Source organism: Zea mays, chromosome 8, assembly GCF_902167145.1.
Source record: "Zea mays cultivar B73 chromosome 8, Zm-B73-REFERENCE-NAM-5.0, whole genome shotgun sequence".
In the NCBI taxonomy this organism is placed as follows: Eukaryota; Viridiplantae; Streptophyta; class Magnoliopsida; order Poales; family Poaceae; genus Zea; species Zea mays.
In genome coordinates this window covers 174,784,961-174,810,354 of record NC_050103.1, presented here as the reverse complement: position 1 = coordinate 174,810,354, position 25,394 = coordinate 174,784,961, and the positions used below count along the sequence as shown (strand labels likewise).

The following is a 25,394-nucleotide window of genomic DNA, read 5'->3' as shown; positions in this document are numbered from 1 at the left end:
CAAGTCGATCAGGCACGCACTCGCTTCTCATGACAAGGAGGCACTCGCGGCTTTGGAGGCTAGCTGAGGGCTTGATCTGGCAGAATCAGAGTCGGCATCTATGTACGATGACGATCCAGTCGAGGCTTCCTCCTCATCGCTGACGTGAATGTGGCGGGCCATGGCGATTATTAGATCCTCGAGACCACCGTCCGTACGATCCCAAAGCCTCTGTCCGGTCGATCCCGTCTCGCGTTCCTTTTGGCCTCATCCATGCGATGCGAGCATCCGGCCGGAATGGATCGGAGCAAGTGGCAAGTAATCAGAGATGTGATATAAGCACGTCCGCACTACTTAGTACTTACTGACTAGTTCTCCAATGCTGAGGTCTGGCCATACATCAGTCATGTCACTCTAGCTAGCTAACAAACCATTAATTTAGCCTCACATTCCGTCATTATTCACAGCTAGCACAACACAGCTAGCGCGCGAGTTATTCCTGGAAATGACAGACTACGTACGTGAGCAGTGTGGTGTATTTAGCTTTTACCGGGGCGGACACTACATCATGTACTAGCATTGTAGCTAAAGCTAAATTTTAACTGCTGGCGCCGCCGGCCGCACGCCATTTCAGAAGACAAATTAAACGAGGATGTACATACACCAGTAATAAAACATCAACAACTGCAGCAGCAGCAGCAGCAACAAGAAGAGGCACCACAGCATTTTGTAGCAGGCAGCTCAAACCCATCGTCCACCCATGCATGGACGTCAGCGTGCCACGTGTGCCCATCTCTCTTTTTCTTTTTACCCTTTTCGTAGCAGTGGCTGAACGAAGAGACACGAGAGCGAGCCACCACAGCCGCCACTTGTGAAACAAAAGACCGCGTGGACTTTACAGTAACGTAGTGCCACGTCTGACAGACACACATTGAAAGGGTGGTGATGGGCCCACGTGCACTTCCCTCAAATCAACGGCCCAAACGGCACAGAGGCGCCCACTCCCCAGCCACCCATTTAAACCAGAGCAGAGCGTAGCACCAGCACCCCCGACTCCCCGAGGCCTCCCGTCCCCTCCTCGACGACACCCACAAACCCATCCCATCTCCCAACACCTCCGCCGGTCCGCCCCAGTCTCTCCCACTCCCAGCGCCCACCGGCACCGCCGCCGCACGCGACCCCTCGTCCCCGTCCCCCGCCCCGACCGCACGCCGGAATGGCTGCGGGCTCGTCCGCGGTGTGGGCCGCGCAACACCCCGCCTGCAGCGGCGGCAAGTTCCACCACCTGTCGCCGTCCCACTCCCACTGCCGCCCGCGCCGCGCCCTCCAGACGCCGCCCGCGCTCCCCGCGAGACGGAGCGGCGCCTCCCCGCCGCGCGCCAGCCTCGCCGCCGCCGCGCCTGCGGTGGCGGTGAGGACGGCTTCGGAGGAGGCCGTGTACGAGGTGGTGCTGCGGCAGGCGGCACTCGTGGAGGCCGCGACGCCACAGAGGCGCCGGACGCGGCAGCCGAGGTGGGCGGAGGAAGAGGAGGAGGAGAGGGTCCTCGGCTGGGGCCTCCTCGGCGACGCCTACGACCGCTGCGGCGAGGTCTGCGCCGAGTACGCCAAGACCTTTTACCTCGGTGAGTGCCAGTGCCAGTGCCACTGCCTATGCCATCTTCAGGATCAGTGCTAGTGCTGCTACCAACAATTCAATATTGCATAGGAGTATAGTGCTAGGGCCTACTAGAACAATAGCAGTGGAATTTAATTAACAGACCAGATGGAAGACAAGTGGAGCCATTCTATACCTAGCGAGCTGCTGCGATTTTGGCCTAGTTTTAAAGAGAGTGTGTGCCATCGGTGGTGCTGCAACCCACATGATACACAAGATCAGGTTCTCTCTCGACTATCGACAACTGCACATGTCTACAGCCGATACGCAAGATCGCGACGACCTCGGTAGGTAACGAGAGGATATATATTGCACGTGGGCGCTGGGTGCCATCATATCTCCTAATGTCCCAAGGGGACAAATAATCAATCTTATTAACGGCTGTCTGCCTCTTCTACTGGCAACTGATAGGTTTCTTGAATAAGGTTATCAGGTTATGGCTGGACAAATAATCAATTTTGTTTTCCTGCTTCTTTTAAGCGCGCGCTCTAGATCTCTCTGACCTTTATAACTGAATGTTTTTTTTTTATTGTCTTTGACCATATGGGCGCCTGCGGGTAGCAGCAGCCAGCAGGCAGCAGATTCATGATTGATAACACTGATATCTTGTCATCGGCATCTCTTTCTCCTTTCTGAGACGATATCACGTACGTACCTCATCCCGGCTCATGTTTTACGTTTCAGGCACGCAGCTCATGACTCCTGAGCGGCGCAAAGCCGTCTGGGCGATCTACGGTATGATCTCGATCCATATAAACCCTGCGCTGTTTACTTGCCCCATCCCTAGCTCGTGTTGATTCTGAAGCAACATACGTTCTCTTTCCCTTGCGCGCAGTGTGGTGCAGAAGAACTGACGAGCTAGTGGACGGTCCCAACGCGTCCTACATCACGCCGACCGCTCTCGACCGCTGGGAGAAGCGGCTGGAGGATCTCTTTGAGGGCCGCCCGTACGACATGTACGACGCCGCGCTCTCGGACACTGTGTCCAAGTTCCCCGTCGATATCCAGGTAAACCCGTCCGTCCGTCCATCCATCTATCCATCCATCCAGCAGCAGGAACAAATTTACCACAAGACGTCTGGAAATCACCGGCCACAAAGACGTCTGGAGATCTGCATCTGCTAACAACGTTTTCTCTCCCTTTTTTTCCCCAGCCGTTCAAAGACATGGTCCAAGGAATGAGGCTGGACCTGTGGAAGTCGAGGTACATGACCTTCGACGAGCTCTACCTCTACTGCTACTACGTCGCCGGCACCGTCGGCCTCATGACGGTGCCTGTCATGGGCATCGCTCCCGACTCCAAGGCCTCGACCGAGAGCGTGTACAATGCTGCTCTGGCTCTCGGCATCGCTAACCAGCTGACGAATATTCTCAGAGACGTGGGCGAAGAGTAAGTGCTGGCTTTATTCACAGCTAACTAAGCATATATATAATTCTATTTTTACATCATCTGATCGATACGCCCACATCTGTTTGATACGGCGCCCATTAAAGTTTTATATCCAGCACTTGCGCGATACAATCAAGTCCAGAGATTATTAGTATTTAAAAGCGCTAGTAGTATGCGTGTACTGTATTCTACTGTCTGTCAGCAAGGAACATGTAATGCAAGCCTGTCGCTGTTCAGTATTTTTTTTTTCTTTTCCCTCCCCGGCCCGTTTCTTGACTGTGATGTAGTTTTGTTTGCTGTCGCGGACGGAATTTCAGTGCGAGGAGGGGGAGAATATACCTTCCGTTGGACGAGCTTGCGCAGGCAGGTCTCACGGAAGAGGACATATTCAGAGGGAAAGTGACCGGCAAGTGGAGGAGGTTCATGAAGGGCCAGATCCAGCGTGCCAGGCTCTTCTTTGATGAGGCGGAGAAGGGCGTCACCCATCTCGACTCTGCTAGCAGATGGCCGGTATGTGAGAGCCTAGCTACAAAATACAACTTTTCTCCTCTTGTTTTTGTGCCTACACGCAATTTAATAAATTTTATTACAGGTTCCGAATTGCTTACGTACCCTTTGTTTGGACAATTCCTTGGTTTCAGGTGCTCGCGTCTCTGTGGCTGTACAGGCAGATCCTTGATGCCATTGAGGCAAACGACTACAACAACTTCACCAAGCGTGCGTACGTCGGCAAGGCCAAGAAGCTGCTGTCGTTACCGCTTGCATATGCAAGGGCTGCGGTTGCACCATGAACCATCCGTAGATCACATCTTTTTTTTCTTTTCTTTTCCAAACCCACCTTGTTTTGCCCCACCCTTCCTTTTTTTTTTGTATATAATCAGCTTCAGCTGCCTGCATGGCATAAGCCTTGCCTGTTCAGGGTGATTCCATGTCCCTAAATACTCAATCAGCTCTTGTTACAAGGAATGGAGAATTAGAATTCGAGAAGCGTATATATTTTTGTCAAGGATAACTTATCTCTGCAACATAATAATATTGGAAAATTGGGTACCTCAACTATTCAATACTGATGAATAGAAAACATGTCCACAATACTAACTAGCACCCATCTCCCTGTAAATAAATGATAACAATAGCATCATGGACTAAGTTAACATGATTACGGATCACATGTAGAACTTCACAACAACAGCTCCCAAGCTATACAGCACCACATCCAAGGTTCCTCAAGAACACATAATATGGATGGGCACAAGCTGGTGAGACCATCCTCCGACTGTTTTTTTTCTACAACACATCTAAATATCATAACACGCACAAAACTGTGTATCACACGCCTATGCTGCCGAGCCAGAAGAACAGGGGGAACTGCACTATCGCCATGAAGAGGAGGAAGTAATGCTGCCGCGACGAGTGCCTCTCGCTGCTCCTCATCTCCGTGAAGAGCACCCTCTTCATCGTCCTCACCAGGAACACCCCCATGCACAGGCTCATCCACGGCATCATCACGTAATACGAGTACGCCCACATGAGCCTCGCGACGACGGCGAGCGAGAGCCCGGCGAATAAATAGCCACCATACGCTACCAGGTCGAGCAGTGGCACCTCGCCGCCACCCATTGAGTAGAGCAGGCCTTTCAGGACCGTGAGCTGGAAGCCCCATCCGATGAGCGCCCTTGTAAACTGCAGGTTTATAGCTTCTGGAGTAAACCTGCACAGGTATCATGATTCATGTACAACCAATAATAGACGTAAGCATTTGGGGATTGAAGAACGAACTGTCGAAAAACTCACTTTCCCATGAAACCCAATGTAAACCCTGAAAGAATGATGAAGCTTCCAAATGCCATGAAAGGGATGTACAGATCCGGCGCATTTATGTCATATATTGGAGGCTTGTAGGACAACCGTCCACCGACCGGCTCGCTTATTCGAGTCCAGTGCCCCTGCGAAGACGTTGAGGAAATGCTGGTTTATATCGTCAAGCTAGATTTGAAGAACCAGATCCGTATACGATGTTACAAGGGAACACTACCCTGTGAAAGAACGGGAACAATATGACTTTCAACTTGTTCCGGACATATTGATCGTTCACGTGGAAGTAATACTGTGGGTTGGAGAAGTATCTATTGATCTGCAAGAATTGAACCAAAAGCTTAGAGAGAACGCAAGAAATCAGAAATAAAGTGCAAGGTCTTTTGAGGAGGATCCATACGTTGCTTTGCATGAACTCTGAACTAGAGCCCAAGAACTTCTCCCCATACACTCCTATCCCAGATCGGATTAGACCCGAGCTTGCACCGTACAATGGATTGTCAAACTGGACAGGTTGAGAATTCTGCGGGGGCATATGCGTCCCCGGAGGATTCCGGTAATTGTTATACATGGCTGCAGTGGAGAAGCAGGGGTAGAAAAGAAGTTAGACCAAAATGGTACTATGACGATTCATAACAGAGACTTGACATATTTGCGGACCATGAAAAAATGAGGATAGCACAACATTAGTGCTCCATCTGTCCGTTCAAAATTATAAGTCGTTCCAACTTCTTGACCAAAATTTATATAATAAAACAATGACAATTTACCATACCAAATAAGTATCATTGGATTTCTTCATCAGTTACATTTTCATAGCATAACTATTCGATGTCATAAATCTTTATAATTCTCTCTATAGTTTTGATCAAATTAAGATGCTTTCGCCAATTCATAGTTTTGATGCAGAAAATTCATTCGTGGTTTTTCTTGATCCCCAGGCATATACAACGACAATCATCGAAGCCTTTTAGTCCCATGCGAGTACATAAACAGAGATATGACACATAATTACATGAACATAGATATGACAATGTGCTGTTCTCCCTCCTCTACAGTTAATGAAACAGGAAACCTCCGCCAGTTTTCACCTCCCATAGATTGATGTTCCAGGAGCCCCTGGGGTGAACCGAGACCGGCCGATCTCTGGCGCTGAAGAGCGAGAAAAAGAACCTAAACCGATCGAAACAAAACAACCGCGGGATTTGTGGGCGGCTTGGCAGGGCACGGGCACCACGAACGAACCCAGAGAAGTGGAGCGAGAGATTCGGGTCCGATTGAGCCAGCGAGGAATTGGGTCGGGAACCGGGATCCACGGGAGACAGTTAGGACGACGACTTACTTGGGTGGACGGTGGACCAAGGGAGAAGCGGCGAGCGGCGGAGGGATCCCGCTGTGTGGAGACAGAGAAATGGCGGCGGCCTGGTCGGAGACGCGTCGGAAGTCGGAACTCGCGATCTGCTGCCCTGCCTGCCTGTGCCTGCGGTGCGGCGGGTTCCTCGGTTCCTCCTTCCCTTTCCTCCTCCCTGGACGCTGGTGGTGAGGCGGTGGGTGGGCCCACGTGATTGGTGGGTCCGGGTTGTTTTTAGTTTTCTCTTGCTTGGGTCGGAAGAAGTGGTGAGGAAGGAAGGGAAGGGAAGTGGGAACGCGAGGAACCCGAGCCGAGCTGAGAGAGAGAGAGAGGGAGAGAGAGAGAGAGAGAGGTGGTATGCGTGATGTGTAACGGTCATGACTTTCTTCTTTTTTTATAAGACAGGAGGGGCGAGCCCCTACTGAAAATTTTATTAAAACTTTAAAATAACAGAGTTAGAAGCAGACAGAAAAGAAGATTACAAAGGATAAAACAACCTAACTACAAAGGGAAAAGGAAAAGATACGAGGTCTACTGCCAAAGCTGAAGCCATGCAGGAATTGTCGAATCAAAACGGCCTTTAGCCCTCAGCATAACAAGATGAAGTTCCCTTGCAAACTCATTTTGGCAATGTTGCACAGTCGGGGCTTTATTCTGAAAAAGCCATGCATTACAGGTTTTCCAAATGCTCCAGTTCATGAGAATGACAATTTCCATAGAGAATGGAACATTGAGTTGTTGCATTAGGTTTACTGCAGCGGCCTCAGGATTAGCAATTCTGGGAGACGTCAAACCAATAGAAGTCCAGCAAGCCTTTGCAAAGTTACACTTGAGGAAAAGATGGTAAAGAGTTTCTTCCTTTTGCCAGATGCAGTTCTCACAAGTGTAGGACTCGAGGTTCATATTCTTCCTTTTCAGCATATCTCTTGTATTGAGTCTGTTTTTTAGCCAAAGCCAAAAAAAGACCTTATGCTTTGGTTGACACTTGTTTTTCCAAAGCGATCTGAAGATCTGGTGAACCTGGGTCTGACCCATCAAATGCTTATACGTTTTTTTTTGTAGAGAAAATGTCTGCTCCCCAAATGAGTTTCCAAGTATCATTTGTGTTGTTTACCATGATTTGGCCCCAGGTTGCGTCTAAGTCTAAAAATTGTTCATGAGCTTGAACCGACAGAGGAAGCTGGAAAATTTCAATAAGTTGCTCTTTTTGGAGAGCCTCTTTGATGGACAGTTTGCTATTGCGGGCGAAGGAAAATAACTCAGGGAATTGATTAGTCGGGATGCCCGAATTCCACATATCTTCCCAGAACAGAATGGTTCTTCCATCTCCAATTTTTGGGGCAGCCAGACCCTTGTAATCTTGTACAAACGTAAGTAAGCTTTTCCACCAAAAGGAGCCAATTTTTGAGCAACCAGGCATCCTGGTTGTCCTGTAATAGTTGCTCCAAACCAAGTTAACCCAGGGAATATCGTGACTGTTGAAGAACTTGTGTAGAAACTTCAGGAGCAAGGCTTTATTGTGAGTCTCTAGTCTTACCACTCCCAGGCCCCCATTTTTTTGTCTGGGTAATCATACACCAGGCAGCTAGCGCAGGTTTCTTTGAATTGACGTCGTTCCCCCTCCAGAGACAGTGTTTCCGATAGGAATCAATCTTCTTAACCGTGGTCACCGGGATTTTCAGCGTACACATCAAAAAAGTCGGAAGAGCTGAAAAAACCGAGTTAACAAGCTCAAGCCTGCCAGCCTGGGAGAGGAGGGCAGAAGTGCATGAAAGTCGCTTTTGAATCCTCTGAATGAGTGGTAAAAAGTGGCATATTTTAGGTTTTGAAAGACCCAGCGGGACACCCAGATAGGTAAAGGGCATTGAACCTATCTGACAGTTAAGAGTTCCAGCAAGGATCGCCATTTTAGCAGGACTGACGTTGATGGGGTACATACTTGATTTGTTGTAGTTCACCTTCAACCCCGTTGAAAAAGCAAAAGAGTTCAGGACAGCTCTTAGAAAGAATAGCTATCTAGGGCAAGCTTCCAAAATCAGCAGTGTGTCATCCGCGTATTGGACTATCGGAAAATCTTGACCACAATTCTCTGGCAATGGTAACTTGAGCAAGTTTTGCCGCCGCGCTTTATTTATGATGCTTTGAAGCAGATCTGCCGCGAGAACAAAAAGAAGAGGCGAGAGGGGATCACCCTGCCTGACCCCACGCTTGCAGTGGAAAGTTTTCTCAGGTACACCATTAAGAAGAACTGAAGACGTGCCAGACCGAAGGATGACCCTAATCCAGTTTATCCATCTGGGGTCGAAGCCATTGTGCAGCAATACCTGAAGAATGAACTCATGCTCTAGAGAATCAAACGCCTTTTCAAAGTCCAATTTGAGCACAATAATCTCTTTTTTTGAAATATGGCAAAGATGAATATATTCGAAAGCCCAGGCCAGGCAGTCTTGAATGGTTCTTCCTTTGATGAAGTGAAAGGGAATTAGGCTTACACCTACTTCCTAATTGATTTTGGTGGTTGAATTGCCCAACACAAATAATTGGACTAACTAGTTTGCTCTAGATTATAATGTTCTACAGGTGTCAAAGGTTCATCTACAACTATACTAAATCGACTGTCCGGAATACCGTAGATTATTCCGGACAGGAGAAGCTTTTTGGAAAAACAGGCCAAGCGCGGACCGTCCGGGCCCTTGCGGCGGACCGTCCGCGACACAAGGATGACCCTCGGACAGAGCCAATGCAAAAATCCGAGTCTGCACTATGGACCGTCCGAAGGATAAGCGCGGACCGTCTGAGACCTCGCTCGAACCGTCCGGCCTCAGGCGCGGACCGTCCGGTAGGCAAGGATCCGAAAAACTCGAAGGTGACGGGTTCGGAAGAATGAATTATAGCGGCCTCGCGGACCGTCCGGGGTGCACGACCGGACCTTCCGCGACTGGGTCTGTCTGACATCTGACGACGCATTAAATGCAATATAGCCATTGATATAGCCGTTACTGTTGACCGTTGCATTTTCAGCCGTTGATCTACAGGGGCGGACCGTCCGGACCTAGCGGGCGGACCGTCCGCGCTCAGCAGAATGGAGTAACGGCTAGGAAGTGGTTGGTGGCTATAAATACAACCCCAACCACCTCCATTCACTTCACCCAAGCATTCCAACCTTCAACATTCAATACAAGAGCTAGCAATCCATTCCAAGACACATTCAAAGCCTCCATCTCTCCAAGTTTCACAATTGAGAGAAGAGATCTTTAGTGATTAGTGACTTGAGAGAGAAAGTGATCCGTGCGTTATTTGTCGCTCTTGTCGCTTGGCTTTTGCAATCGTGCTTTCTTTCAATCTTTCTTGCAATCAAACTCACTTGTAATTGAGGCAAGAGACACCAATCTTGTGGTGGTCCTTGTGGGAACTTTGTGTTCCAAGTGATTGAGAAGAGAAAGCTCACTCGGTCCGAGGGACCGTTTGAGAGAGGGTAAGGGTTGAAAGAGACCCGGCCTTTGTGGCCTCCTCAACGGGGAGTAGGTTTGCGAAAACCGAACCTCGGTAAAACAAATCCACGTGTCTCACTCTTCATCCGCTTGCGATTTGTTTTGCACCCTCTCTCGCGGACTCTATTATATCTCTAACGCTAACCCGGCTTGTAGTTGTGATTAATTTTGTAAATTTCAGTTTCGCCCTATTCACCCCCCTCTAGGCGACTTTCAATTGGTATCGGAGCCCGGTGCTTCATTAGAGCCTAACCGCTCGAAGTGATGTCGGGAGATCACGCCAAGAAAGAGATGGAGACCGGCGACAAGCCCACTACAAGCCAAGGAAGCACTTCATCGGAAGAGTCCCGCACCAAGAGGAAGGAGAAGAAAAAGGACTCCTCCAAACGGAAGGAGAAAAGATTTTCTTCCTCACATCACAAAGAGAAGAAGGAAAAATCTTCTTCCCACAAGTCGCATCGGAAAGGCGACAAGCACAAGAGGATGAGGAAAGTGGTCTACTACGAGACCGGCACTTCATCAACATCGACCTCCGACTCCGATGCGCCCTCCGTAACTTCTAAACGCCAAGAGCGTAAGAAGTTTAGTAAGATCCCCTTACACTATCCTCGTACATCTAGACATACTCCATTACTTTCCGTTCCATTAGGCAAACCGCCAACCTTTGACGATGAAGATTATGCTAGGTGGAGTGATTTAATGAAATTTCATCTAACCTCACTCCACAAAAGTATATGGAATGTTGTTGAGTTTGGAGCACAGGTACCATCCGTAGGGGATGAGGATTATGATGAGGACGAGGTGGCCCAAATCGAGCACTTCAACTCTCAAGCTACAACCATACTCCTCGCCTCTCTAAGCAAGGAGGAGTACAACAAGGTGCAAGGGTTGAAGAATGCAAAGGAGATTTGGGACCTACTCAAGACCACGCACGAAGGTGATGAACTCACCAAGATCACCAAGCGGGAAACGATTGAGGGGGAGCTCGGTCGCTTCAGTCTTCGCCAAGGGGAGGAGCCACAAGATATGTACAACCGGCTCAAAACCTTGGTGAACCAAGTGCGCAACCTCGGGAGCAAGAAATGGGATGACCACGAGGTGGTTAAGGTTATTTTGAGATCACTTATTTTCCTTAACCCCACTCAAGTTCAATTAATTCGTGGTAATCCTAGATATACTCAAATGACCCCCGAGGAAGTTATCGGGAATTTTGTGAGCTTTGAATGTATGATCAAGGGCTCCAAGAAGATCAACGAGCTTGATGAACCCTCCACGTCCGAAGCACAACCGGTGGCATTTAAGGCGACGGAGGAGAAGAAGGAGGAGTCTACACCGAGTAGACAACCAATTGACGCCTCCAAGCTCGACAATGAGGAGATGGCTTTAATCATCAAAAGCTTTCGCCAAATCCTCAAGCAACGGAAGGGGAAGGATTACAAATCCCGTTCCAAGAAGGTTTGCTACAAGTGTGGTAAGCCCGGTCACTTTATCGCTAAATGTCCATTATCAAGTGACAGTGACAGGGATAACGACAAGAAGGGAAAGAGGAAAGAAAAGAAGAGATACCACAAGAGGAGGGGCGATGCCCACGTATGCCGCGAGTGGGACTCCGACGAGAGCTCCACCGACTCCTCCTCAGACGAGGACGCCGCCAACATCGCCGTCACCAAGGGGCTTCTCTTCCCCAACGTCGGCCACAAGTGCCTCATGGCAAAGGACGGCAAAAGGAAGAAGGTAAAATCAAGATCCTCCACTAAATATGAAACCTCTAGTGATGAGGATGATGCTAGCAATGAGGAGGATAACTTGCGCGTTCTTTTTGCCAACCTTAACATGGAACAAAAAGAAAAACTAAATGAGCTAATTAGTGCCATCCATGAGAAGGATGATCTCTTGCACTCACAAGAAGACTTCCTTATTAAGGAAAACAAAAAGCATGTTAAGGTTAAAAATGCTTATGCTCTAGAGGTAGAAAAATGTGAAAAATTGTCTAGTGAGCTAAGTACTTGCCATGAGACCATTGACAACCTTAGAAATGAAAATACTAGATTAAATGCTAAGGTTGATTCTCATGTTTGTGATGTTTCAATTCCCAATCCTAGAGATAATAATGATGATTTGCTTGCCAGGATTGAAGAATTAAACATTTCTCTTGCTAGCCTTAAAGTAGAAAATGAAAATTTGATTGCTAAGGCTAAGAACTTTGATGTTTGAAATGTCACTATTTCCGATCTTAGAGATAAAAATGATATCTTGCGTGCTAAGATCGTTGAACTTAACTCATGCAAACCCTCTACATCTAGTGTTGAGCATGTTTCCATTTGTACTAGATGTAGAGATGTTGATATTAATGCTATTCATGATCACATGACTTTGATTAAACAACAAAATGATCATATAGCAATATTAGATGCAAAAATTGCCGAGCATAACTTAGAAAATGAAAAGTTTAAATTTGCTAGAAGTATGCTATATAATGGGAGACACCCTGGCATTAAGGATGGCATTGGCTACCAAAGGGGAGACAATGTCAAACTTAATGCCCCTCCTAAAAATTTGTCTAACTTTGTTAAGGGCAAAGCTCCCATGCCTCAGGATAACGAGGGTTACATTTTGTACCCTGCCGGTTATCCCGAGAGCAAAATTAGGAGAATTCACTCTAGGAAGTCTCACTCTGGCCCTAATCATGCTTTTATGTATAAGGGTGAGACATCTAGTTCTAGGCAACCAACCCGTGCTAAGTTGCCTAAGAAGAAGACTCCTAATGCATCAAATGATCATGACATTTCATTTAAAACTTTTGATGCATCTTATGTTTTGACTAATAAATCCGGCAAGGTAGTTGCCAAATTTGTTGGGGGCAAACACAAGGGCTCCAAGACTTGTGTTTGGGTACCCAAAGTTCTTGTGTCTAATGCCAAAGGACCCAAAACCGTTTGGGTACCTAAAGTCAAGAACTAAAATTGTTTTGTAGGTTTACGCATCCGGGGGCACAAGTTGGATCATCGATAGCGGATGCACAAACCACATGACCGGGGAGAAGAAGATGTTCTCCTCATATGAGAAAAACCAAGATCCCCAAAGAGCGATCACATTCGGGGATGGAAATCAAGGTTTGGTCAAAGGTTTGGGTAAAATTGCTATTTCACCTGACCATTCCATTTCCAATGTTTTTCTTGTTGATTCATTAGATTACAATTTGCTTTCCGTTTCTCAATTATGTCAAATGGGCTACAACTGTCTATTCACTGATGTAGGTGTCACTGTCTTTAGAAGAAGTGATGATTCAATAGCATTTAAGGGAGTGTTAGAGGGTCAACTATACTTGGTAGATTTTGATAGAGCTGAACTTGACACTTGCTTGGTTGCTAAGACTAACTTGGGTTGGCTCTGGCACCGCCGACTAGCCCATGTTGGAATGAAGAATCTTCATAAGCTTCTAAAGGGGAACATATTTTAGGACTAACCAATGTTCATTTTGAGAAAGACAGGATTTGTAGCGCATGCCAAGCCGGGAAGCAAGTTGGCACCCATCATCCACACAAAAACATTATGACAAGTGACAGGCCACTGGAGCTCCTTCACATGGATCTATTCGGCCCGATTGCTTACATAAGCATCGGCGGGAGTAAGTATTGTCTTGTAATAGTGGATGATTATTCTCGCTTCACTTGGGTGTTCTTTTTGCAGGAAAAATCCCATACCCAAGAGACTTTAAAAGGATTCTTGAAACGAGCTCAAAATGAGTTCGGCTTAAGGATCAAGAAAATTAGAAGCGACAACGGGACGGAGTTCAAGAACTCTCAAGTAGAAGGCTTCCTTGAGGAGGAGGGCATCAAGCATGAGTTCTCTTCTCCCTACACACCACAACAAAATGGTGTAGTGGAGAGGAAGAATCGAACTCTATTGGACATGGCTAGAACCATGCTTGATGAGTACAAGACACCGGATCGGTTTTGGGCCGAGGCGGTCAACACCGCTTGCTACGCCATCAACCGGTTATATCTACACCGAATCCTCAAGAAGACATCCTATGAACTCCTAACCGGTAAAAAGCCCAACATTTCATATTTTAGAGTTTTTGGTAGCAAATGCTTTATTCTTGTTAAGAGAGGTAGAAAATCTAAATTTGCTCCTAAAACTGTAGAAGGCTTTTTACTAGGATATGATTCAAACACAAGGGCATATAGAGTCTTTAACAAGTCCTCAGGACTAGTTGAAGTTTCTTGTGACGTTGTGTTTGATGAAACTAACGGCTCTCAAGTAGAGCAAGTTGATCTTGATGAGATAGGTGAAGAACAGGCTCCGTGCATTGCGCTAAGGAACATGTCCATTGGGGATGTGTGCCCTAAGGAATTCGAAGAACCTCCAAATACACAAGATCAACCATCCTCCTCCACGCAAGCATCTCCACCAACTCAAAATGAGGACGAGGCTCAAGTTGATGAAGGAGAAGATCAAAGAGATGAGCCACCTCAAGATAATGGCAATGATCAAGGGGGAGATGCAAGTGATCAAGACAAGGAGGATGAACAACCAAGGCCGCCACACCCAAGAGTCCACCAAGCAATCCAACGAGATCACCCCGTCGACACCATCCTCGGCGACATTCATAAGGGGGTAACCACTCGATCTCGGGTTGCACATTTCTGTGAGCATTACTCTTTTGTTTCCTCTATTGAGCCACACAGGATAGAGGAAGCACTTCAAGATTCGGATTGGGTGATGGCGATGCAAGAAGAGCTCAACAACTTCACGAGGAACGAGGTATGGCATTTAGTTCCACGTCCTAACCAAAATGTTGTAGGAACCAAGTGGGTCTTCCGCAACAAACAAGACGAGCATGGTGTGGTGACTAGGAACAAAGCTCGACTCGTGGCCAAGGGATACTCCCAAGTCGAAGGTTTGGATTTCGGTGAAACCTATGCACCCGTAGCTAGGCTTGAGTCAATTCGCATATTATTAGCCTATGCTACTTACCATGGCTTCAAGCTTTACCAAATGGACGTTAAGAGTGCCTTCCTCAATGGACCAATCAAGGAATAGGTCTATGTTGAGCAACCTCCCGGCTTTGAAGACAGTGAGTATCCTAATCATGTCTATAGGCTCTCTAAGGCGCTTTATGGGCTCAAGCAAGCCCCAAGAGCATGGTATGAATGCCTTAGAGATTTCCTTATTGCAAATGGCTTCAAAGTCGGCAAGGCCGATCCTACTTTATTCACTAAAACTCTTGACAATGATTTGTTTGTATGCCAAATTTATGTTGATGATATCATATTTGGGTCTACTAACGAATCTACATGTGAAGAATTTAGTAGGATCATGACACAAAAATTCGAGATGTCTATGATGGGGGAGTTGAAGTATTTTCTAGGATTCCAAGTCAAGCAACTCCAAGAGGGCACCTTTATTTGCCAAACAAAGTATACACAAGACATTTTAACCAAGTTTGGAATGAAGGATGCCAAGCCCATCAAGACACCCATGGGAACCAATGGACATCTCGACCTCGACACGGGAGGTAAGTCTGTGGATCAAAAGGTATACCGGTCGATGATTGGTTCATTGCTTTATTTATGTGCATCTCGACCGGACATTATGCTTTCCGTATGCATGTGTGCAAGATTCCAATCCGACCCTAAGGAATCCCACCTTACGGCCGTAAAACGAATCTTGAGATATTTGGCTTATACTCCTAAGTTTGGGCTTTGGTACCCTCGGGGATCCACATTTGATTTACTTGGTTATTCCGATGCCGATTGGGCGGGGTGTAAGATTAATAGGAAGAGCACATCGGGGACTTGCCAGTTCTTGGGAAGATCCTTGGTGTCATGGGCTTCAAAGAAGCAAAATTCGGTCGCTCTTTCTACCGCCGAAGCCGAGTATATTGCCGCAGGCCATTGTTGCGCGCAATTGCTTTGGATGAGGCAAACCCTGCGGGACTACGGTTACAAACTAACCAAAGTTCCTCTTCTATGTGATAATGAGAGTGCAATCCGCATGGCGGATAATCCCGTTGAGCATAGCCGCACTAAACACATAGCCATTCGGTATCATTTTCTTAGGGATCACCAACAAAAGGGGGATATCGAGATTTCATACATTAACACTAAAGATCAATTAGCCGATATCTTTACCAAGCCACTTGATGAACAATCTTTTACCAGACTTAGGCATGAACTTAATATTCTTGATTCTAGGAATTTCTTTTGCTAAACTTGCACACATAGCTCATAAGTATACCTTTGATCATGTCTCTTTTATATGCTATGACTAATGTGTTTTCAAGTATATTTCAAACCAAGTCATAGGTATATTGAAAGGGAATTGGAGTCTTCGGCGAAGACAAAGGCTTCCACTCCACTCTACTACTCACCCTTCGCCGTCGCTCCGCATCACTCTCCATCTTTGGTATAATCTTCACTTATATGTTTTCCTTGCCAAAGGGGAGAAAGTAGCTTGAAAGGGCCTATATTTCATTTCAAAGTATCCGTTTTTGGCGATTCATGCCAAAGGGGGAGAAAGTATTGGCCCAAAGCAAAAGGACCGCACCACCACCCTAATTTTAAAATTAATGATTTTCAATTGGTAAATTTCAAATTGGTATCTCTTTGTGTTCTAAAGGGGGAGAAAGTAGTATTTTCAAAATTGATATCTTCAAACCCTCTTGAACACTAAGAGGAGAATTTATTTGAGGGGGAGTTTTGTTTTTCAAAGGAAAAAGCATTTGAAACAAAGGGAGAAAATTTCAAATCTTGAAAATGCTTTTCAAAAATCTTATTCATTTATCTTTGACTATCTTGCAAAATGACTTTGAAAAGAATTTACAAAAGAATTTGCAAAAACAAAACTTGTGGTGCAAGCGTGGTCCAAAATGTTAAAAATAAAGAAACAATCCATGCAAGAATTCTTATTGGCTCAATTCCAAGCAACCTTTGCACTTACATTATGCAAACTAGTTCGATTATGCACTTTTATATTTGTTTTGGTTTGTGTTGGCATCAATCACCAAAAAGGGGGAGATTGAAAGGGAATTAGGCTTACACCTACTTCCTAATTGATTTTGGTGGTTGAATTGCCCAACACAAATAATTGGACTAACTAGTTTGCTCTAGATTATAATGTTCTACAGGTGTCAAAGGTTCATCTACAACTATACTAAATCGACTGTCCGGAATACCGTAGATTATTCCGGACAGGAGAAGCTTTTTGGAAAAACAGGCCAAACGCGGACCGTCCGGGCCCTTGCGGCGGACCGTCCGGGCCCTTGCGGCGGACCGTCCGCGACACAAGGATGACCCTCGGACAGAGCCAATGCAAAAATCCGAGTCTGCACTATGGACCGTCCGAAGGATAAGCGCGGACCGTCTGAGACCTCGCTCGGACCGTCCGGCCTCAGGCGCGGACCGTCCGGTAGGCAAGGATCCGAAAAACCCGAAGGTGACGGGTTCGGAAGAATGAATTATAGCGGCCTCGCGGACCGTCCGGGGTGCACGACCGGACCGTCCGCGACTGGGACTGTCTGACATCTGACGACGCATTAAATGCAATATAGCCATTGATATAGCCGTTACTGCTGACCGTTGCATTTTCAGCCGTTGATCTACAGGGGCGGACCGTCCGGACCTGGCGGGCGGACCGTCCGCGCTCAGCAGAATGGAGTAACGGCTAGGAAGTGGTTGGTGGCTATAAATACAACCCCAACCACCTCCATTCACTTCACCCAAGCATTCCAACCTTCAACATTCAATACAAGAGCTAGCAATCCATTCCAAGACACATTCAAAGCCTCCATCTCTCCAAGTTTCACAATTGAGAGAAGAGATCTTTAGTGATTAGTGACTTGAGAGAGAAAGTGATCCGTGTGTTATTTGTCGCTCTTGTCGCTTGGCTTTTGCAATCGTGCTTTCTTTCAATCTTTCTTGCAATCAAACTCACTTGTAATTGAGGCAAGAGACACCAATCTTGTGGTGGTCCTTGTGGGAACTTTGTGTTCCAAGTGATTGAGAAGAGAAAGCTCACTCAGTCCGAGGGACCGTTTGAGAGAGGGTAAGGGTTGAAAGAGACCCGGCCTTTGTGGCCTCCTCAACGGGGAGTAGGTTTGCGAAAACCGAACCTCGGTAAAACAAATCCACGTGTCTCACTCTTCATCCGCTTGCGATTTGTTTTGCACCCTCTCTCGCGGACTCTATTATATCTCTAACGCTAACCCGGCTTGTAGTTGTGATTAATTTTGTAAATTTCAGTTTCGCCCTATTCACCCCCCCTCTAGGCGACTTTCATGAAGCCATATTGATTTTTGTGGACAAGGGAAGTCATCACTGTCTGTAACCGGTTAGCCAGCAGCTTAGTAATGATTTTCATGCTATTATTCAGAAGAGAGATTGGTCTGAAATCTCCCACTACTCTGGCATTATCCTTCTTCGGAATCAGGACAATATAAGAACCATTAATGCTTCGAAGGCAAACATCTCCGTGGTAGAATTGATCACATAGGTCATAGAAGTCTTGTGAAATAATCGGCCAGCATTTTTTTGATAAAGTTAGTATTAAACCCATCAGGTCCCGGGGATTTATCAGAAGGAAGGGCCGCCACAATACTATCAATTTCTTGCTTTGAAAAAGGCTCATCAAGCCACTGTTGCAGAGCATCAAACTAGGAAGATCGAAGACATTGTCCACGAAATCGGAGGAACCCAGGCGTCGTTTGAACGCATTCCAGAGCAGGTTGGCTTTGAGGTCATGCTCTGTAAAGGCTGAACCACTGTCATCGGCGAGCAACGCAATTGTATTGCGGCCATGCCTTACTGTTGCATGAGCATGAAAGAATCTGGAGCAGATATCTCCATCCGTAACCCATTTGATGGAGGCCCGTTGCTTCCAATAAATTTTTTGAAGCCGAAGCAACTCAGCAGCCTTGAGTTGCAATAGCTCGCGGAAATTCCATTCTTCAATCAAAAGATCACGATGCTCTTCGATAAGATCAATGAATTCAATAATCAACTTAATTTGGCTCACGGTTTTGTCGATTTTTGGCAGGGACAGCTGCCACTCTTTTAGAATCTTTCTGGTGGACTTGAACTTTGCTGTTAAATTCTTCGCTTTGTCTAAAAGGCTTGGCATACCCGTCCACGAATTTTGAAAAATTGTCATGAACTCGTCAAACTGTAACCAGAAATTTTCATGACTTTCTTCTTCGATGCCTCGTCAGTCTTCGGGTCCACTGATCGTCATTGGCCCGGCCCACCTTTCGCTGGTGAGTAGGTCCAAAGTTCCGCACATATAAATCTACGACAATGAATGTTATTGAACATTTAGCGAAGCTGCATGATGGGCATCATCGTATCAATTAAAATAACTATTTATCACGATGCTATTGTTTTGTGGTATACAAAACGAATGAGATTGTTTTCGAAAAGAATTGGAAACTCATGGTCGATGATTATTCATATGAATTACAACATAGACATACCCTAACTCATTATTCGATAACTAATTCTAAACTCGGTGACATGTTACTTGGAGATTTAGAATATGAACTTTCAAAAAAAGAGCACATATAAATATGTTTAATCTATCGAAAACAACATTTTCAAACACGCATACCGATGAAAATAGACTAATCGAAGACGATTTAATTATGATATTAATCAACTAGAAGAAGAAGAAACACATAGATTATATTTTATTACAAATGATGATAAAAAACATGTTTCTCATACCATATTACAAGTGGTCCTAGATAATAAAAAAGGATTATATTTTGTATCTGAATTAGGAAAGGAAGAACATGAAAACATATTTGTGGAATACAATTTTGTATTATTTAAACTCGTGATATCTGGATTTTATATCATATTAAGTTGCATGCACCAACTAATTCAATCAAAAAGATATCATATTAAGTTGCATGCACCAACATATTACAAGTTGCATGCACCAAGGTGGTAGACCGGGCGCATGTAGAGGATGTCGTCGCGGCCTCGCGGGGGAGCGTGAAGCGTCTCAATCCTCTAAGACTCAATTGTGATACAATTACTAGTCACGGGAGGCTAGTAAACATATTTATACATCAGATGGTTCTAGATCTACTTAAACGAGCTAAGCCTATAAAGGTGGCGATCAACTTTAAGAGTTGGTCCATAAAACGAGACATATCATCAGAGTGGGGCTGAAGCAGCTCAATATACTTAGTGAAGCAAATCATATATAATACATGGAGTATGTGAAACTCAGAATATTTTTGCAGAAAAAACAATTTTTTATGTAGGACTATTTTGTAAAACATTTTATCTTTTTCAAAGCGCTTCCTCTCCTAAAGAAGCAAGAAGTTTTTCAATATAGAACAAAATCCCCTGGACTAAACCATCCAGGAATCTCGGTAGTTTCCCAACAATTTTTATTTTTCAATATAATATAAGTGAATTGTTCATGTCTTCCTACCAGTTTAAGCTTTTAGGTTTAGGATTTTTATTTTTTTCAATATAATGTAAGTGAATTGTACACTTTCATCTAGGTCTATTTGCGTCTGCAGTTGGATGACCTGAAGATGGAGAGATGACCTGTACTGCAGGCACTGATACAGAAAATGGTTAATGAAAGAACAGCTAAGTTGATGACTAGAAATGGTGAGTGATAATATCTGGGCCGACGATGCAAGGAGCTTAATGGACTCAATCTCAGCCACAATATGTCTTACAGACTCACAAAACCTAACATGCCGGTGGCAGCAAGCTAAACCAACTGGCTGGAAACACCAACCATTAACTAGAAACAAACAGCAACAAGATGATCTGCCCCGCCACCGCTGCCACTAAGGCTATTCACAATGGAGGTTTCATGGAGTGTTTCATGTATTAATTAGCCTGCCACATCAGCTATTTTGATGACATGTCACATCATTTAAGAAGAAAGAGTTTCATGGAGTTTCATGGGGATGAAACCATGTTAACTCGTTTCCAAGATCTTGGAAACTGTGTGAAACCTCCACTGAGAGTGTTTTGTTTCATCTTCATATAATTGAGTAAATCCTATTGGTTATTTATATGCAGCATTTAAGAAGTATGTTGACATATGAAATAGTGAGGTGAAACTCTCTATTGAGAGAGGGTATTTCATTCATCCATAAATCTGATGTGGCATTTTTGGAAACAGTGACATGAAATCCCCATTGTGAATAGCCTAAGACGAAGTGCCTAGGAACTAGCGCAGGCTAGAAGGCCATTCCCAACCGAGGTGGTTCAAAAGACTTTTATTCTCATTTAATACTATGCCACATTAATAAATGTGATAACTTGACAATCTATTTATAAAGAGAGAGAGAGCAACAACGTTTCATTCTACTGAAACTCGTCTGTCATGGATACCAAGCCTGATGAAACCAGATGAAACTCACATCGGGACGCGAATCGTTTCATTCCTGCGCAATTTTCTGATCCCGTGCGCGCGCGCTGGAAAAAAATTTGGTAGCCCCTCATAAAAAGGAGAACAGACTCCATCAGATCCATCAGATAATGTTTTAATTATGTTATTGTTACTGCGAATATAATCCCTACTACTAATTAAGAACGCAGTGTGGGCGCTCGGCGTGGCCATGCCCCCGCCTCGCCTCACCTCCCCCTCTCAGTTGTCACTGCCATACTGGCCCCGCCTGACGGTCCCCTCGCGTTGCCCACGCCCCCGTCCCGTTGCTCCCCTCGTGTTGCCCGCCCCCAACCTCTGCTCGCCGCGCCGCTCCATCCTCGGCCCCTCCCGAAGGAAGGGTAGAGCCCTTCGCACGGCGACCTCCCTCCACCTCCGCGCGACGGCCTCCAGATCACAGCTTCGATTCTTCTTCCCACCCCCACGGTGAGACCCGCCCCAGCCCCTTTCTTCTCCCTCTCTATCCATCCTCGACCCCTCTCTCGTAATCCAAGGAAGGGCAGAGCTCACCAAGGCGCTCCCCTCGGCTGGCGCAGCAACGGACCAGATCTTGGCGAAGAGTACGCTTGGAGCACCTCTATCCCCTCCACGATGGAGGTCGAGTACTTGACGATCGTGCCCGACAATAACGCCGATTTGATGCCATTTTGGAGGTGAGGCGGGGTGATTTCGAATGCTCCAAGGATTTCATGACTCTGGTTTCCACGCGGAGAAGCCACTCCTCGTGCTGCCCTCCTGCCTCCTCCTCCTCCTCGCCCCGCTCGTCTCCGCCGTCCCCACGCCAAGTGAGCCTCAGCCATGGCCTCCCTCCGCTAACTCCCACCCCCTGCTGTTTCCTCTCTCGGTCTCGGCTGCTGATTTTGCCTGTGTGTTCGTGCGATCGCGGGAAGCCTGCGCCTAGGGAGCCACCAGCAGCACCCGCCGGCTCTAAAGCTCAGTTCCTCTCAGGTACTACCAATTGGCTGTTTCCGTCAGGTCTCCCGTCTGCTGCAGTGTTTCTCCCTCTTGATTTGGCACAACTATTATTGATCATTCTAAAAAGCAGTGTGTTCGTTCATATGTTCATAAAGCAGATGCTCTGTTGAAGTTTGGGGTTTAGGGTTTTTATATTCTTTAGCTAAAATAGAGCACATGAATCAGGGATGGAAATGGTCAATAATGATTTATATACGCAGACAATTCATGCACAACATTCAGACATTGCTATGATATGTTTCGGCAAACATGGTGTGGTAGTTACTCAGCTAAACAAGGTAGAACTGTTTATAATCAGCACAAACAATTTGAGATATTCTAAATGAAGTAGAAGTGTTTGTAATCAGCACAAACAATTTAAGATATTCTGCATTGTATACTACCAACTTTACTCCATGTTTATCCTTCTATCGGTAATTAACTTTGTTTCAGAGGAAGTATAATTTAGTTTGAAGGCTATATACAATATTCTAGAAATAAACAGATAAAAAATCTCTTTAAAACATGGTAGTATGAACTTTACTCCATGAATTTAAAGTTAAATACATCTCACTACAAGGAGATCATGATCTATGTAAGGCTAATAACAAGGAACAGTATGGCTTCCAAACATGTATGTCCAATCTGGAAGCTAGGGAAAAAGAATTTCTAAAAATTAAATTCCTTGGTTATCCAACTCCTAGACAAAATTTTTTTGGTAAATGCACGTTCTTCTTAGTTTCTTACTACCTTTTCTGTTTTTCCTTTTTATACATATTTTTTAACATATAGAATATAAATGCAGTAGGTCTTAATGTTTTCCTGTGTCCACTAAAATACAAGGTGTATAAAGCAAGGACAAAAATATATGATAAACACACACATATTTTCAAAAAAATCTATATTCATCAGCAAAATTCATGTGTTGGGTTCCTACAAGTAAATTCACAACTCGAATTAGCAGGAAAATTGCCCTCTCAACCTAACAAAATATTCTCTGCCAGATCGCTATACTCTGCGCAGGCAGTAAACCAGTTCTGAGATTATTTATGCCACATCTCAAATTAAAGTTACACTGTGCGTAGGCAGTAATCCAGTTTTTTATGCCATTTTATGTCAGTATAAAGTGTATTTGAACTTTAATAAGCTGAACTGGATTAGTTCATGATCAACCATCTCCTCATCCAAATTATAGGACCACCTCAGAAACTCCTAATACATCAGGAGAAACAATAGAAGAAATAACATGGGCTAAATTACTTCGTAGTGCATTGGTCACTCTTAGGAGGAGGTGGCGTAGATGCAGGCTGAAGAACTGGATTAATTAGGAGCAAACCTTCTAAGCTGGTTTGCATATAGGGGGTAACCAGAATCAACTTAGACGATTCCAACCCAGCTTTTTTTGGAACAATAGATGCAGACTGTCAATCATACCTATATTCATCAGCAAAATTCATGTGTTGGGTTCCTACAAGTAAATTCACAACTCGAATTAGCAGGAAAATTGCCCTCTCAGCCTGACAAAATATTCTCTGCCACATCGCTACACTCTGCGCAGGCAGTAAACCAGTTTTGCATATGATGCTGGCAGTAAACCAGTTCTGAGATTTTTTATGCCACGTCTCAAATTAAAGTTACACTATGCGCAGACAGTAATCCAGTTTTTATGTCATTTTTATGTCAGTATAAAGTGTATTTGAACTTTAATAAGCTGAACTGGATTAGTTCATGATCAACCACCTCCTCATCCAAATTATAGGACTACCTCAGAAACTCCTAATACACCAGGAGAAACAATAGAAGAAATAACATGGGCTAAATTACTTGGTAGTGCATTGGTCACTCTTAGGAGGTGGCGTAGATGTAGGCTGAAGAACTGGATTAATTAGGAGCAAACCTTCTAAGCTGGTTTGCATATAGGGGGTAACCAGAATCAACTTAGACGATTCCAAACCAGCTTTTTTTGGAACAATAGATGAAGACTGTCAATCATACAGTAACCAGAATCAACTTAGACTATTCTAAACACAGTACTGATCTAACATAGTGCTGTTTTTGTGGTTATTGGATGAGGAGTGATAATAACAAACTATTCTGTTTTTATTTTGGTTAATCAAATCTGTGCCAGTGATAGTTACAAGTTCATTTTCTGCTTCGTAGATAGCTTCAGAGTACCATGATCTTACTTCATCAGCCTAGCATAAGGGTAACAATTCCCATCCTGTGTGACTGTTTTGGTTCTTACATAAATAGTTTCTTTAAATGTTAAACTAAATATTGTTCTCAGGATCACTGTTGCCCATTGAAGAACCACTACTAGAATTAGAAAGGCCACCAATTTTTTCAGCACCATTATTTTACAGCTTCATTATACCTGCACAACAAAATAAGGTACTACTTAACTGAGAAACACTACTTCGAGCCACACTAGGATTATTCAAGACCAGCCGTCTATATAAACACATATAATTTTATATCTTTGCTACCAATCAACGTAAAAATAAAGAAAACTCACAACAGTAAGCCATTCCAGCTTTTTTTTGGAATGGCATATGGTAGTCTGATTTGGAATCACATATGGTAGTCTGATTTAAAATGTATACTCTGATTTGGAATACAGAAAATGAACAAAAACTTTTATGTTCAGTCACAATGTGGTTGCTTCATATGATGCATTGTTATTTAAAGTCACGATTGTTCTTGTTCTTTTTCATGTAGTAGAGCAGCTCAAATTAAAGTTACACTCCAAGCCGAAAACCCATCCACCATCATCCTCCTCGCCTCGCGTCGTGTTTGCTGCTTGTGACGATCAAGTTCTCTTCAATCGCTTTGCCGACGGTGAGTTGGAGAAACTGTTCTGTAATCCAAACTTGTTCTGTATTGGTTAATTCATGCTTTGAAGTAGTGTGTTGAAACATATACTCGGTTCATATTCTTTATGAAAACTGAACTTGAACATGTGGTAGGATAAAGTTCTTCAACAGGGGTACTGATCTAACATAGTATTGTTTTTGTGGTTATTGGATTATGAGTGATGATAACAAACTATTCTGTTTTTATTTTGGTTAATCAAGTATGTGCCAGTGATAGTTACAAGGTCATTTTCTGGTTCGTAGATAGCTTCAGAGTACCATGATCTTACTTCATCAGCCTAGCATAGAGGGTAACAATTCCTATCATGTGACTGTTTTGGTTGATCGGTGACTGTTTTGGTTCTTACGTAAATATAGTTTCTTTAAATGTTAAACTAAATATTGTTCTTAGGATCACTGTTGCCCATTGAAGAACCACTACTAGAATTAGAAAGGCCACCAATTTTTTCAGCACCATTATTTTCCA

The 25,394-nt window shown here is 44.8% G+C and overlaps 2 protein-coding genes across 2 annotated transcripts; one reads left to right on the top strand and one right to left on the bottom strand.

The window, feature by feature from the left end:
• The first annotated feature begins 1,195 nt into the window (after positions 1-1,195).
• Positions 1,196-3,833, top strand: LOC542686 (phytoene synthase 2). The gene is given in 6 exon segments (NM_001114645.1): positions 1,196-1,601; positions 2,318-2,368; positions 2,469-2,641; positions 2,788-3,023; positions 3,341-3,533; positions 3,665-3,833. Coding segments are annotated over 6 exon segments (1,209 nt in total). The 3' UTR covers positions 3,815-3,833.
• A 224-nt stretch (positions 3,834-4,057) lies between these two features.
• Positions 4,058-6,468, bottom strand: LOC100272628 (uncharacterized). Its single transcript, NM_001147091.1, has 5 exons — positions 6,181-6,468; positions 5,239-5,411; positions 5,059-5,157; positions 4,818-4,969; positions 4,058-4,734 (listed from the first exon to the last, which is right to left on the bottom strand). The coding sequence occupies exons 2-5, from the start codon at positions 5,407-5,409 to the stop codon at positions 4,353-4,355; spliced, it is 804 nt and encodes a 267-aa protein (NP_001140563.1). The 5' UTR covers positions 5,410-5,411; positions 6,181-6,468; the 3' UTR covers positions 4,058-4,352.
• Positions 6,469-25,394: the final 18,926 nt, after the last annotated feature.

Bases quoted from the DNA above. Each gene is read 5' to 3' on its own strand.
- LOC100272628 (NM_001147091.1), bottom strand. From the start codon at position 5,409: ATGTATAACAATTACCGGAATCCTCCGGGGACGCATATGCCCCCGCAG. The intron at 5,158-5,238 runs GTATGGATCCTC...CAATTCTTGCAG, and splicing joins CAGAGTTCATGCAAAGCAAC to ATCAATAGATACTTCTCCAA. The intron at 4,970-5,058 runs GTAGTGTTCCCT...ACGTCTTCGCAG, and splicing joins TGTTCCCGTTCTTTCACAGG to GGGCACTGGACTCGAATAAG.